Below are 12,756 nucleotides of genomic sequence, written 5' to 3' on the forward strand. Positions count from 1 at the left end.
ATAATAGTAAATAGTTAAAAACACTCCAACATAAAAAAGAAGAAACTTCTATTAATATTATTTAAAAATTCATTCCTTAATTTTATTTAGTAAACCAACAACAAGAGAGGGCCTCAACTAACTTTCCCCATAAATATGGAGGGCCTAACCTAACTTTTCATATAAACATACAATTACATTGACAAGATGACTGATTAAATGTCGATATGATAGCCCACCTAACTTTTAACATAAACATATAATTGTGACTGATTAAATGTCGATATGATAGTTCACCAACAATTAACAAGATGATTGATTATATGTATGTATAGTAGTACACCTAACCTTTAAAATAAACATACAATTGCAACTGATTAAATGTCGATATGATAGTACACCAAACCTTTCACATAAATGCGCAATTAAAATGACAAGATGACTGACTAATAGTTAACCAATAAGAAGAGGCAGAACCTTCACACAATTACAATGGCAATTAGTAGTTTTTCTCCCAACTGTACATCCAACCTTATGATGGGTTGTCAGTGGTGAGCTTCCAGGAGGGAAAAGCAGAGATAGGAAACTTCTTTGGTAGGGTCAATCCAAACGTTTCCTCCATATCCAAATCACCCTCCACATTCCAATGAAAGCAATGTATGAGCTGAGCCACAACCAAGTAAACAGAAGAAAGCCCCATGTAAATCCCAGGGCATCCTCTCCTTCCTGTTCCGAAAGACAACAATTCGAAGTGGTGGCCATTCACATCTATGCTTGAGCCAATAAATCTCTCGGGCTTGAATTCTAAAGGATCTTCCCAAACTCTTTCATCTCTTCCGATTGCCCAAACATTCACAAATAACCTTGTTTTTGGTGGAATGTAGTATTCTCCAACATTGCAACCCTGGGTGGACTCGTGTGCCATGAGCAAGGGCGCTGGTGCATGTAGTCGAAGAGTTTCCTTCACCACACATCGCAAGTAGTGTAAGCTTACCAGATCACTCTCTCTTACCATACGGTCTCTTCCAACCTTTAATTCAATCTCCTCTTGTGCCCTTGACATTGCTTGAGGGTTTCTCAACAGCTCAGTCATCGCCCATTCTATAGTTGTGGTAGATGTCTCTACTCCAGCAATTAACATATCCTGCGAAAGAATTGAACTCGTTTTGTTAGTGAGGTCTAAGCAGAAATATGGCAATTGGGTATTAACGAAATGAATAGTTCCACAATTTGACAATACTAAAGAGCTAGTAGTTTCTGAGGGTCCATGAAAATTACTGACCGTGATGATTGCTTTGATGTGAAGCCGAGAGACTTGTATCTCCGCACTTCCGATCTCAGCCATGTCCAGCATCACGTCCACAATGTCCGATTTTTCCGACTTTTTAACCCTTCTTCGCTCAATGTGCTCATCGATGAGCTTGTCAGCAAACTCATCAAATACCTTATTGATGGCCTGCATGCGGCGGCAGTAGCCTCCCCAATCGAGAAAAGCAAGAGAGGGAATGAAGTCTCCCGTAACAATTACTCCCGTCAGATGCATAATCTCAGCCACCATCTGTGAAAACTCCTGCCCTCCGCTCAATTGATGGTCGGAGTAACTTCTCCCTGCAAACATTCTGCACACAATGTTGAGTAAGACGGAAAAGATGTGCTTCCTGAGATTGACGAGGCGCACGCCATGCTGGCTCTCCTCCCACACAGATCTGACCATGGCGGACACCTCTTCCTCCCTCACCCACCTGAATGACTCCGTTCTCTTGGGCGTCAGCAATTCCATTGTGCACAGCTTTCTCATCTGCCGCCAGTACTCTCCGTAAGGGGATTGCGCCACGTCTCTGCGCTCGTAGGTCATGTACTTGCCCGCCGATGTAGGGGGCCTGTTGGCGAAGATCAAATCATGGGTTTTAAGAAACTCTTTGGCCATGGCAGGAGAAGAGACCACCACCGTGGGCACCGAGCCCAGGCGTAGGAACATGATGGGCCCGTACTTGGTTGCCAGCTTAGCCAGAGCTTTGTGAGGAAGACTTCCCAAAAGATGGAGATTGCCTACCACCGGCCATGGCCGTGGCCCTGGTGGCAATCCCAACTCTTCCTTGTCGCTCTTTCTCTTATTTTTTGTGATAAATCTGTATATCATCCAGAGGAAGATGAGTGAAAAACCCAACTGTATTACAGGGGAATTAAGCCACGCCATATTTGGGTAGCCTGACTTTTACAGATACTTGATCTATGTATTTAAAGCAGCTTGTCGTGAAATTGTCTAACCGTGGTTAACAAGTTTTACTTCACTGGGGAATATATTTCCTGATCAGATTTTTTTTCGATTGTGATAAAGACTGTTTCTAGAATGTTTTTTGGGTTGAATTATTGTACACCGATTTGTCCAGTTGAATATTAATGTTGCCTTTTTAGTAAGAACAAAATAGGTAGGATTGAATGAGTAAGCTCTCCCTTTAATTGGTCGGCCATTCTCCAAAGTAAAAGGCATTCAAGCCGAGCGTGAAGCGTGGCATCTGATGCGTCTTTCGCGGGTGCATAAATTCCAAGCAATTAAAACTGTCCATTTGAAACGCCATTTCCGACGGGACATCTGACTTCTAGATTTTAGTCCTTTCAATTCGCACGCGTCTATTCTGGTTCCAAAAAGACAGTACGGATTGACTAACACGTGTGTTAGTCACGCGTTTTATGCTGTCAATTTTGCAATTAACGGCTGCGATTGACTAACCTGTCACTAACACGCTGAACGAAAGATCTGTTTTGGAGCTAGAATAGCTGCGGCCTTTCAATTCCGTGTACTCTCAGAGTCACCATGCCCTCTTATGAGACATATAAACTGGCAATCGCATTTTGGTGTGCAATAGGTAGGTCAAAAAGGTGTTTGGTTTTTTTTTTGGTATATATTTATGTAATATATGAGGTCAATTCATATAGACATGTTATGTTTGCAATAGGGAGACATGGAGAGAGAGTAGAGAGGGGGATGGAAAGAGAGAAATATAGAGGGGGAGAGAGAGAGGTGTAAGAAAATAAAGATAGAGAGGAATGTAGAGAGAGAGAGAGAGAGAGAGAGAGAGAGAGAGAGGGAAACATATCTTAAAATAGTGGGGGAGAGAGGAAGATAGAGGTAGAGAAGAGGATAGAGCGAGAGAATAAGAGAGAGAATTAGATATAGAGATAGTGAGAAGTAGAGGGAGAGATAGCGAGATAGATAAGGAAAGATAGAGATGAAGAGATGTAGAGATATAGAGGAAGAGAGAGAGTGAGAGAGATAGACAAAAAAAGAGATGTAGAGGTATAGAGAGAGAGAGATGTAGAGGTATAGAGAGAGAGAGGAAATAAGGACATATATATATATATATATAAATGGGTAGTGCGAGAGGGGAGGAAGAGAGATAGGTAGATAGATAGATAGATAGAGGGCAATATAGAAAGATATAAGTGGATAGGGAGATAGATCGAGAGTTAGGGAGATAGAATTAGTGAAATATATGGATAGAGAAATAGAGAGCGAGAGAGAGAGAGAGAGAGAGAGAGAGAGAGAGAGATTTTGTCATCATCAATATAATCAAGATTGACATTACATTAAAGCCAAAATAAATCTAGTTAAATTCAATCAATTTTAATCTATGCTTTTTTGTCAATTACTCAATTTCATTGTTAATTAATCAATCTCAATTCATATTAACTTAAAATTTAAATATATAATTGGAAATGGAATTTGGTCAACAACAAAATAATAAAAATTGACATTACAATAAAGTAAAAGTAAATTTAATCAATTTTAATAAATATTTTTTCTCAATTACTCAATTTTATTCTTAATTAATCAATCTCATTTTATATTAATTTATAATCTAATTATTAAACTAGACTTGAATGGTATGTTTTCTTGCCTAATTTACTAGTCATGTGTATGACAAAGTTGAATTAGAATAATGATCATGCAAGGTGAGAGACTTGCAAATCTTGAATGGTGTTATGCAGACCATTTTATATTGCAGATACTTGATCTATGTACTTAAAGCAACTTGTCGTGAAATTGTCTAACCGTGGTTAACAAGTTTTACTTCACTGGGGAATATATTTCCTGATCAGATTTTTTTTCGATTGTGATAAAGACTGTTTCTAGAATGTTTTTTGGGTTGAATTATTGTACAGCGATTTGTCCAGTTGAATATTAATGCTGCCTTTTTAGTACGAATAAAATAGGTAGGATTGAATGAGTAAGCTCTCCCTGTAATTGGTCGGCCATCCTCCAAACTAAAAGGCATTCAAGCCGAGCGTGAAGCGTGGCATCTGATGCGTCTTTCGCGGGTGCATAAATTCCAAGCAATTAAAATTGTCCATTTGAAACGCCATTTCCGACGGGACATCTGACTTCTAGATTTTAGTCCTTTCAATTCGCACGCGTCTATTCTAGTTCCAAAAAGACAGTACGGATTGACTAACACGTGTGTTAGTCACGCGTTTTACGCTGTCAATTTTGCAATTAATGGCTGCGATTGACTAACCTGTCACTAACATGCTGAACGAAAGATCTGTTTTGGAGCTAGAATAGTTGCGGCCTTTCAATTCCGTGTACTCTCAAAGTCAGCATGCCCTCTTGTGAGACATATAAACTAGCAATCGCATTTTGGTGTGCAATAGGTAGGTCAAAAAGGTGTTTGGTTTTTTTTTGGTATATATTTATGTAATATATGAGGTCAATTCATATAGACATGTTATGTTTGCAATAGGGAGACATGGAGAGAGAGTAGAGAGGGGGAGAGAGAGAGGTGTAAGAAAATATAGATAGAGAGGAATGGAGAGAGAGAGAGAGAGAGAGAGGGAGAGAGGGTCTAGAAAGAGGGAGAGTAAGAGAAAGGGAAACATATCTTAAAATAGTGGGGGAGAGAGGAAGATAGAGGTAGAGAAGAGGATAGAGCGAGAGAATAAGAGAGAGAATTAAATATAGAGATAGTGAGAGGTAGAGGGAGAGATAGCGAGATAGATAAGGAAAGATAGAGATGAAGAGATGTAGAGATATAGAGGAAGAGAGAGAGTGAGAGAGATAGACAAAAAAAGAGATGTAGAGGTATAGAGAGAGAGAGAGGAAAGAAGGATATATATATATATATGGGTAGTGCGAGAGGGGAGGAAGAGAGATAGGTAGAGAGATAGATAGATAGAGGGCAATATAGAAAGATATAAGTGGATAGGGAGATAGATCGAGAGTTAGGGAGATAGAATTAGTGAAATATATGGATAGAGAAATAGAGAGAGAGAGAGAGAGAGAGAGAGAGAGAGAGAGAGAGAGAGAGAGAGAGAGAGAGAGAGAGAGAGAGAGAGAGAGAGAGATTTTGTCATCATCAAAATAATCAAGATTGACATTACATTAAAGCCAAAATAAATCTAGTTAAATTCAATCAATTTTAATATATACTTTTTTGTCAATTACTCAATTTCATTGTTAATTAATCAATCTCAATTCATATTAACTTAAAATTTAAATATATAATTGGAAATGGAATTTGGTCAACAACAAAATAATAAAAATTGACATTACAGTAAAGTAAAAGTAAATTTAATCAATTTTAATAAATATTTTTTCTCAATTACTCGATTTTATTCTTAATTAATCAATCTCATTTTATATTAATTTATAATCTAATTATTAAACTAGATTTGAATGGTATATTTTCTTGCCTAATTTAGTAGTCATGTGTATGACAAAGTTGCGTTAGAATAATGATCATGCAAGGTGAGAGACTTGCAAATCTTGAATGGTGTTATGCAGACCATTTTGTATTGCCAATTTGGATATCAAATGTCACATCCATTTTTAAAATGGATTTTGACATACTTTATCTTAATTAAGTAGAATAACAAAGGAGAGTGGTCTATTTCTAAGAAATTACTGACTTGCAAACAAAAAGGAAGAGAGAGAGTGAGAGAGACATATTAGAGGAAGCGAGAGAGTGAGAGAGACATATAGATTAAAGAGATAGACAAACAAAGAGATGGAGAGAGAGAGAGAGAGAGAGAGAGAGAGAGAGAGAGAGAGAGAGAGAGAGAGAGAGAGAGAGAGATCTTGTCATCATCAAAATAATCAAGATTGACATTACATTAAAGCCAAAATAACTCTAGTTCAATTCAATCAATTTTAATACATCATTTTTTGTCGATTCCTCAATTTCATTCTTAATTAATCAATCTCAATTCATATTAACTTCAAATTTAAATATATAATTGAAAATGGATTTTTGTCAGCATCAAAATAATAAAAATTGAAAAAGCATGCATGCCTAGATTGGATTAAGTTTTTGGATGCATAGATTATCTTAGTTATGAGTAAAGGCAAGGCTAATGTAATGTGAAATTGCATTGGGTGTAATTTATGACATTACATGGTGAAAGAACCCTCTTAATATTTTATATCATTTGGGATATATTAAATTTTTTATCCTAGAAAATTTCTTCTATAAATTTTAAAGCTCAAATTTTAATATCCTAGAAGCCTCAAAATGACTCAAAAATATATTGAAGAATTTGAAACTAGGTTATTTTCCTTATTTCATTTTTTTGTTTTGTTAACGATTATTGTACTATGTTTTAGTGTTGGGTGGACTAGCCCTTCATCAATCCCTTAGATCAAGAATTTTGTTAACTTCAAAGTTTAATATACTTATCACTTAGAAATTATCATTTAGAAAGTTTAAGTATACTATCCTAGACATAATATTCCTTGTCTGGAAATTAATTTTAAAATTAAGCTATTTAAGAAACAACCACATAAATCTTGTGATATGAATAATATTTTTTATAACAAATTATATAAGAATAATAGTTAATTCATACAAAAATATTAACAAAATAATTGTATTACAAAAGACAATATGTCTTCATGAGTAACTATAATATAACTTATACAGTAATAGAACTTTTATTCGGTAGAAGATGACTCCAAAATAGAAGTTAGGAAAGTGAATAAATAAAAAAACATTTATTAATATTCATTTATAATCCCATTTTTACAAAGTATCTGATCAATTTATTTTGTATTAGTTAATTAAAATTATGAAATCAAATTACATCCTTGAAAATTATAAAATGTAGTGCAAGCAATCTTCAAAGATATATTTTATGAAAAGATAATAACATAGTAAAATTTATATATTGGTCACGGCCCTTGAGTGCTCGACTCTTGATAAACGTGACTTGGAATATTTGCCTTAGGGATTCAAAAAACAAATGAAATTGAAGCATTTGTGCATGGAGCACTGCACAAAGTTTGACTTCCCTGCCAGAAGAACTTACGCTTCTATCTTCAATGACTAATATATGTAAATCAAGATCACCAATGTAAAATGTGTTTAAGGAGTTCACCATTCATTTTTAGACAGATTAAAAACAACTACTAAAAAACAAAACTGAAATAACATATAGTTGAAAACATATTTTATTAGGAACTAATAATTAGCATGTGTACCACGCCAAACTCACATAAAGAGAGCTAGGGGAAAGGACCCAGTAGTTGAGGACATTCCAATTCTTGTGATAGAAGTTGTTGATTTAATACCCCCATACCTACTGATTTAATGTCCAAATTTTAGTTGTGACTTTAAAGTTGTTATTGCTATGATAAGTACCAATAATTTAATGAAATATACCATTTGTTGTAAAAAGCAACCAATCATGTGATGCCACATCAGCTGCACAAGTATTGGGTCCCTTTTGCACACCTATTGGTCTCACTTTTTTTTGGGTTGTTTTGGACACCTTGGCAAAAACCGTGCTAATGTGGCCTTGAAACCTTAGTTATAAGTAGGGGACTTGCCAAGTAAGCTGCCGTAAAAAATTGAGAGTGATTTGAAGATGCACAACTACTGAGTTCTCTACCCTAGTGCACCCTGGTAATACACGTGCATTTGGTGGCTTGTTGATCCCGAAATTGTTTCTGTGGTCCCTGTTTCTCATGGCTATTGTTGAAATTAGTGATCATCAGTGTTTAAGGAGTTTACCATTAATTTTTAGACAAATAAAAAACAATGCTGAAAAGCTAAACTTTAAAAAAGAAATGATATATAGTTAAATACATAATTTTTATAGGAACTAATAATTAGCATGTGCACAGCACTGAAGTGACAGAAAGAGAGCTAGTGCTCCTCACACAAACAAACTACTTATATAAGCATTTCCTGCTACTCCCTATGCTGCAAATTATTTATACGAGAGAGAGCAAGGAAGCGGATCTGATCAGTCGGCTATCTGCCACAGGTGGTCTCCTTGGGGAACGAAAAGGCAGATAGAGGGGGTACCAGGCTTCACATTCAGCGCCTTAAATGGGATGTTGTTGGGAATCCAGGCGCTGGTGTCCTTGTGACACACAGCCACCGCCTCCTCCGTCCTATCATCTTCTCCCTTCACCCAAACTCTTGCGATCCTCCTGCCTGCTTCCAAAGTACATGCCGACTTATGGCAGTAGTACACAGCATACGCATATTGTTTACTGTGGCAGTAATACACGTCCTTCTCTGCTGCGCCCTCGTCTTTCACTCCCACGATGGTATAATCCTGCCTCACGGATTTTGACATGAACTTTGAAACATTCGTGACTAGCACAGTTTAGCGATTGCTCCTCAACTTCGACGTGCTCAAGTCAACCAGGGACTCCAACGATGTTGCGCAGAAGTTGTTTTCGCCCTCCTCGGCAGGTCTTTCGCATGCTTGCAAAGTCTCCTTAATAGCCACGCCCATGACGGAAGTTTGTCGGAGGAGAAAGGGATTTGGTCTGCCACGGAGCGTTGAAGAAAACGCCTCTCCCTTTCTCGCAAGAAGGTTTGAGAAACTTTGGTTCCTCTCACCAAATCTTTCTCCAGCAGAAACGTGCACGACGTTGCATCCATCGGCATTTGCGTAGTTGGAGCATAAAGTTTTGCTACGTCGCAACGTTTCAAAGGCACCGGCGCAACGCCTTGTGTCCCAACTTTTCTTGGAGGCATCCCCGCGTCCACTTTCAATAATTCCTCCATCGGCCACATTCAACGCTATTTTCCCATCATCATTATCATCATCATCATCATCATCATCATCAGGTGAGATGAGTTCCCGCACAAGTTGTGGAATGGGTGTTGTGGGCAGATACTCTTCACCATGCAAATGTGCAGCTCCGCTCGCCGCTAGTGACTGTGAATTCCAAACAACGAAACTCATAAGCAATGTAAATTTACAAACTACCTAAGTTGGACTCTAAAACAAAAAGGAAAAACACATACAATGAGAATAATGAAACTAGTTAAAGCCCTCATCTTGTTAAACACAGCAAGCAAGTTAACGATTTCAGAGATACCGAGTGAAGGAGGGTCTCATCCATTTAAATAGGTGCTTGAGCTTCGCCTCAACCGCCATACTGGACGCTACCATAGCAGATATTCATGTGCTAAATCACATGGCCATTAAGATTCTTTAAAAATTTGCCTGGCCCAACCGCCGTAGTGGATGTTTGTTTTTTGGTCGGTCACCGCTGTAGTGGATGTTGCCATGGCAGACACGCATGCACTAATCACAAGGCCATTAAGATTATTTTTAAATTTGTTGTGTATTTTTAAATTGAAGCTGAAGCTCAGACTGATAAAATGTTGTAATTGAAGAATCTCCTCTCGAACAAGATGATGATTAAGATCAAGAAGACATCAATCTGCATGTGTGTCATAAATGATGGTATTCGAACAATAATCACATGACAACAACTATAATATCAGTCAATCAAAAATATGAATGACATTTAAATCTACATGAGTGACCCCCATGACACTACTTAATCAATGAAGTTAAATGAGTGATCTCATCATCATTCCTCAACCAATTCATGTTGAAAATACAAAGGCAAGAGTCTAAAGAACCATGATAAACTGAGAAAGGTAGCCTCTAGAAAATAGGAATCTAGGAATGTCTAAACTCACTTGAAGCAAAACCAAAGAAACATTAGCACAAACAATATGATACCCCATAATGATGACTAGGAAGAAGCATGACAGGTCCAGTAAAACTATGCATTTTGTTAAAGCGATGGAAGCTACTGTTAGGGCATCGGGTATCTCAGACGCTTCACAAAAGCTCTCTGCCTATTATTTATTAACCTAGGGTTTTTCTATAAATTATCGCACAATCTTGAAACCCTCGAATGCATATATTGACCTTCCTCGTGTCGAGCATTGGTAAAGATTCAATTGATAATTAGTCACTCGTTACAAATCAAATATCAACTCACACTCATTCACAGGCGTTGTTCTCAGATTTGGGGCATAAAGATGCATGGATTTATCGATTTAAAACACCAAATGCCCAAAGACATGAACAAAATCGCTTACCTTTTAGCTTTATTTGAGCTCACTAATTTGCCTTTGTCGAAAACCAGTCTTCAATATGTAAGCTTTCCACTCGATTTGATCATCCGACCTCGGCCTACTGGTCTCTCCTTTCTTTGCGAAAGCTTTTAGAATAATAAGTTCTGAGAGCGCAAAAAGGTAAGTTGATAATCAATTTGATTCAATCGGATAAAATTGGAAGGCAATGGCTTTTTAAAGTTTTATTTTTTCTTATGGGATAACTTCCTAAAAACTCATCAATCTAATTTTATTAATTATTTAACTATTAATCGAGAAATTATACTAATTAATGTAAAATTCTAACTTCCTTATAACATTAATTCAAATTAGAGTGGAACATTGCAAGGGTTGAACATAACTTTTATTGATACTTTAATGAAGTGTCTTCACCAATCTTCCTCACTCACCTAGGAAACACTAAACTAACTGCATTAGTGGATCTCCTGACTGTATAGCCTACAACATGAGAGAACATAAAATTGTTCCCACCATCTATGCACAATGAGACACATTTCTTCTGAAATTCGACATCTCATCTGAGTATGTCTAATACCTCCTCTAGTGAGGCACACGAGATACCTTTCCTCTGAAAGATCACATCTCCTTTTAGTGTATCTAATACCTCTTCAAGTGCTACGCAAACAATCACTCCTCTGTTGTACATATCATCAAATGTCTTCACATGAGACATCTTTTCTTCGGAATTTCATATCTCCACCATGTGTGTTTTATCCCTCCTCAAGTGTTGTAAAATTACCAACCAAATGTGAAGACGCTAAGTGCACCCATAAGAAATTTTGCCTCTTCTTGGATCCTTGAAAGGACACATAATGCCAAGCCCTCTCTTTTCGTCAGGGGCACAAAAAGGTTGCTTCTCATCCAAAAAATCATCCCTAATCGATAAGATAGCTTGGGATGATAGATATCCTCCTGCCTCTATTATCTGCAAAATTTGATTTTATCCTTTTTATCCTCTATCCATTTGATGTTGCATGTGAATCTTGGTAGGCATTGTAACTATAGCAATGATGGCTTGGTAGGTCCAAGCATATGGTGACATAACAACAAGGATGTTAGATTCAAGCGATTTAAAAATGACAAGAACATGATCTTATAACTTGAAGATATTAGAATACTCAAAATTAGAGAAAATATATAAATTATATTTTATTTTCAAAAAACCTGCCTCATGCACATGTCATGTCAACCAATTATTTTATGCTAGAGATGTATTTTTTGAACCTATCATCGCCACATCTGATCTGCCCTAAAATTCATGCCCACATTGTTTGTCTTTGTAAAAATTGCTTGTTATAATGGTATCATTGAAAGATTGATAGTGCTTGGAATGTTATTGATAGAGTCTATAAAAACACTCATGCTACCTTACATTACTTCCCACTTCCCACACATAGAAACAACATTCATTTTTCTCACAAAATGGTCCTATTCTGTCAAATATTTTCACACATAATTTAAATATATTTTACTTAGTTTCTTGCATCTATTCCGAAACAAAAGAAAACATTCATACCTTGCTAATGGATGCTTCCATCTAGCCACTAATCTTTCAATAATGTGTTACATCCCTCTCTTTCACTAATACTTTTCAATGCTCAATTTGCACTAATATGTGATGTTTAGTTGATGCCAATTGAACAATGGTTTACAATTTCATATGTGATGTTTTTATTTGATAAGTCAATAAGTTTTATACTACTATCTACTCATATTTTTACATGTTGAAATTACTAATAGGATTTCAGACTAACTTCATTGTTTTGACCTAGTGGTTGAAAGAAATTCACCATTCTCCAAGAAGGGAGGGAAAATATCATTGGGTATGGAGGTAATCAGGTGAAGGGTTGAGTTTCCATCTAAGTCTCTAAAACTTAGGTATTGGTCATGGCAATTTTTGATGATAGAGCCTAGTGATGTGGAGTCGTGAACTAGGTACCTAATATGGCCAACCCTAGACAATCACTCAAGTTGTTAGGGTTTGTTATTAACATAGAACTCATGATGTTGACTTAAGGCATCAAATAACTAAGTTCAAACTCAAAATTGATTTGATAATCATTCTGGACTTATGAGTTAATTTAAATATAATGTATTTGATACAAAATTATTATGTATGTATAATATAAGGAGTACATATATACATGTTTATATATATATGTATATACATTTGCGACATGTTAATATGACACAAGTGTATATATAACTTAATTGTGTGTTTGTGTATCATTTTCATATAAGTATTGTAAAATGATACTAGTGAACTTTATGAATCAATTTTTATTCATGTAAAAGGGCTAAAGGTCATACTTAAGAATACGTGAGAAACCATACATATATTGGTCATATTACATAATTAAAAGTAATCACATTTATATTGGCCATA

General features: G+C 36.3%; 3 protein-coding genes across 3 annotated transcripts; all 3 read right to left on the reverse strand.

Annotated features, from left to right (window-relative positions):
- Nucleotides 1-356: 356 nt before the first annotated feature.
- On the reverse strand, nucleotides 357-2,187 carry LOC131874635 (cytochrome P450 750A1-like). Its single transcript, XM_059218342.1, has 2 exons — nucleotides 1,262-2,187; nucleotides 357-1,123 (listed from the first exon to the last, which is right to left on the reverse strand). The coding sequence occupies exons 1-2, from the start codon at nucleotides 2,174-2,176 to the stop codon at nucleotides 512-514; spliced, it is 1,527 nt and encodes a 508-aa protein (XP_059074325.1). The 5' UTR covers nucleotides 2,177-2,187; the 3' UTR covers nucleotides 357-511.
- A 6,033-nt stretch (nucleotides 2,188-8,220) lies between these two features.
- Nucleotides 8,221-8,559, reverse strand: LOC131874181 (BURP domain protein RD22-like). The gene has a single exon (XM_059217436.1). The coding sequence runs from the start codon at nucleotides 8,557-8,559 to the stop codon at nucleotides 8,221-8,223; it is 339 nt and encodes a 112-aa protein (XP_059073419.1).
- A 30-nt stretch (nucleotides 8,560-8,589) lies between these two features.
- Nucleotides 8,590-9,272, reverse strand: LOC131874182 (uncharacterized). Its single transcript, XM_059217437.1, has 2 exons — nucleotides 9,240-9,272; nucleotides 8,590-9,150 (listed from the first exon to the last, which is right to left on the reverse strand). Exons 1-2 carry the CDS (start codon nucleotides 9,270-9,272, stop codon nucleotides 8,590-8,592), a joined length of 594 nt encoding a protein of 197 aa, XP_059073420.1.
- Between the last annotated feature and the right edge of the window lie 3,484 nt (nucleotides 9,273-12,756).

Source organism: Cryptomeria japonica, chromosome 3 (genome assembly GCF_030272615.1).
Source record: "Cryptomeria japonica chromosome 3, Sugi_1.0, whole genome shotgun sequence".
Classification (NCBI taxonomy): domain Eukaryota; kingdom Viridiplantae; phylum Streptophyta; class Pinopsida; order Cupressales; family Cupressaceae; genus Cryptomeria; species Cryptomeria japonica.